At 33.0% G+C, this 2580-nt stretch overlaps 1 protein-coding gene across 1 annotated transcript in view; it reads left to right on the forward strand.

The window, feature by feature from the left end:
- LOC144224329 (lysine-specific demethylase 6A-like) overlaps positions 1-2580 on the forward strand; it is a gene marked incomplete at its 3' end in the record, with an annotated part of 67621 nt that overhangs the window by 25607 nt on the left and 39434 nt on the right. Inside the window, 2 exon segments of the mRNA XM_077755254.1 lie at positions 705-759; positions 2295-2329. Coding sequence (XP_077611380.1) covers positions 705-759; positions 2295-2329 — 90 coding nt within the window.

A 2580-nucleotide genomic window follows, 5' to 3' on the forward strand; every position in this document is an offset into this window, starting at 1 on the left:
CTTTTCAGATTTTTATATAATGATTTGAAAAACATGCTTTATATAAGAATGCCTGGATGGCTCAAAGGTTAAGCATCTGGCTTTTGCTCAGGTCATGATCTCACAGTTTTGAGTTTGAGCTCCATGATGGGCTTGCCACCACTTGCCAGCTTGCCAACTGTCTCTAGCTGTCTCTTTTGAAAATGAATAAAACATTTTTTAAAAATTTTTTAATGTTTTATTTATTTCTAGGAGAGAGAGAGACAGCGTGAGCAGGGGAGGGTCAGAGNAGTGGGTGAGAGGCAGAGAGAGAGAGAGAGAGAGGGAGGGAGACACAGAATTGCTCAGAAAGCAGGCCCTAGGCTCCGAAGTCACCACAGAACCCGATACAGGGCTTGAACCCATGAACTGTGAGATCATGTCCTGAGCTGAAGTCAGAGGCTTAATTTAAATCTGAGCCACCCAGGCACCCTTGAAATAGTTTTTTCATCTAATAAAAACGGACCCAGAAAAAGTAGGTAAAATTAGTTTTTATCCCCACACATTTTTTATTTTTTAACTGTCTGTTGGGAAGAAAGAACTTGANTGGTTGGCTATTATCTTTTAGGTTTGTAACATCTTCATACTACTGTATGTTAAGAGAACTTAATATGCCCAAAATATAAAAATTGACATCCTACAACTCTGAGCGTAGTTCATTAATAATTTTTGTCTTTCTCTCACAGCATTTTCAGTTAGCTTTGATCGATTGTAATCCCTGTACTTTGTCCAGTGTTGAAAGTAAGTATTTGTAAGTACAGTAGTTCATTTGTGTTTTTGAGGAATCTGAAATCTATAGGACTTTTCAAATTATAACCCTAAATTCTTTTTCAAATCTATATTTTTGCTTCCATGTGTTACTGAGAGTAAGACTGGAGGAGAACAAGCCTGTGTCTTTAAGACTTTAAAACAGGTGATTTAGGTAGGTAGTTCTTGTTGAAGATCATCAACATGATTACTTCATTTAGAAGTTTCTCATAGAGTCAGGTTTCTTGTAGAGCACTATTTACACACGGTGATTGCTTGTGTTGTTCCAGGGATCATTAGTAGTGGTCATGTTGCATTATTTAAATGGAAAAATGATTTCTCTTTCTTTTTTAATATGGCTGAGGTTCTGAATTCCAAAATATTGGGAAGATTTTACAAGCACAAAATAGAGATTGTAGTTTTTCTAGTATTCAAAAAATTAAAGTTTAAATTTCAAGACCATTTGACAGTGTTGTCCATATTTTAGTCTGTGTCATTGAAAACTGCCATGAGCATTTTTGCAGTTGTTGTTTATTTTCATTTTTCAAAGTACATTTAAGAATGACATGTCTTGTGAAAGATAATGCTGTACCTTATGCAGTTGTGAGGTAGAGACATGGGATCTGAAACTAAATTCTTGAAAAAGTCCATATTGTGTTAGGGTACCAGTTGGCTTGATCTTTTCTTCCTTTACCTTTTATTAGATGGAATTTGAAGATTGGCAAATTGAAACATAAATTTTCCATGTCTTTTACTTTATTTTTACTCCCAATCCTGATTCCGCCCAGTAATGCAGAGATGTGGTTAGTAGTAATTGGACTTGATATTGTAAGGAGAGCTAACTTAGAAAAGGGCATCAAGGAGGGAAAAAAGTTGCTGACGTATAAAGATTTTAGCCTATGAAATACCTTCCCCTATTAAATCTCTTGGCCTGTAAGGCAAACCCTATAAAACAAAAGATCTCTTTTCATACAGAATAATATAACCTATAAAATAAGAGGTTTTGTTATTGTTCTTAGATTTTATTTTTAATTTTGTTTTGTTGTTATCTTGGCAGTGTGTTTTTATCTTCTCTCGGGAAGACGTTTTTATTCTACCTGGACAGTGATTAAGATATGATATGTAACCTCATATGTAGAGCAGTAACTTTGTGCCAAAAAGTTACTTGATTTTAAAGTTAATGACAAAATTTTGAGGTAATATTCTGTCTTATGGAATGTTCTCCAGTATGAGCATAGAGAAGTTACTAGAAAGCTGGGGAACTTATTAACTGAGAATTTTCCAGGCCTCCACAACTAACTGAATGATAATCTTTAAAGCCAGCTTTAAGAAATTGAAAATTATTTTAATGTTTATGATATTTAGCAGATTTATTTGCATGTTGTTTAAGTAAACACAAAAGATACTCTCCTTAATCAGATTTGTAATCTTTGTTTCAGCATTTCCTTATATTTGATATTTTCTCTATATTTGTCTATTAACTTAAGTCAACTGTATTATAATTAATTCTTTTCCATCATCCTTTGTAGTTCAATTTCATATTGCCCACTTGTATGAAACCCAGGTAAGTGCTTTAACATACATTTAAAACAAGAACCAGATCTAACAACAAAATCTTCATTCTTTAAGTGAAATGAATTCTATAAGTCATGCTTTAAATGAAATAAATATTAATCAGTTTAATTACATTCTGTGTATACACTCCTCCATATATTTAATATATATGTATTTATACTCATTGCCTGTGTTTGTAATTTTGCTCAGTGAAAAAATTATACAAGACAAATGAAGATATTTGAGGTTTGTCTTCAGTAT

This window comes from Crocuta crocuta, unplaced genomic scaffold (assembly GCF_008692635.1).
Source record: "Crocuta crocuta isolate KB4526 unplaced genomic scaffold, BGI_CrCroc_1.0 scaffold2311, whole genome shotgun sequence".
NCBI lineage: Eukaryota > Metazoa > Chordata > Mammalia > Carnivora > Hyaenidae > Crocuta > Crocuta crocuta.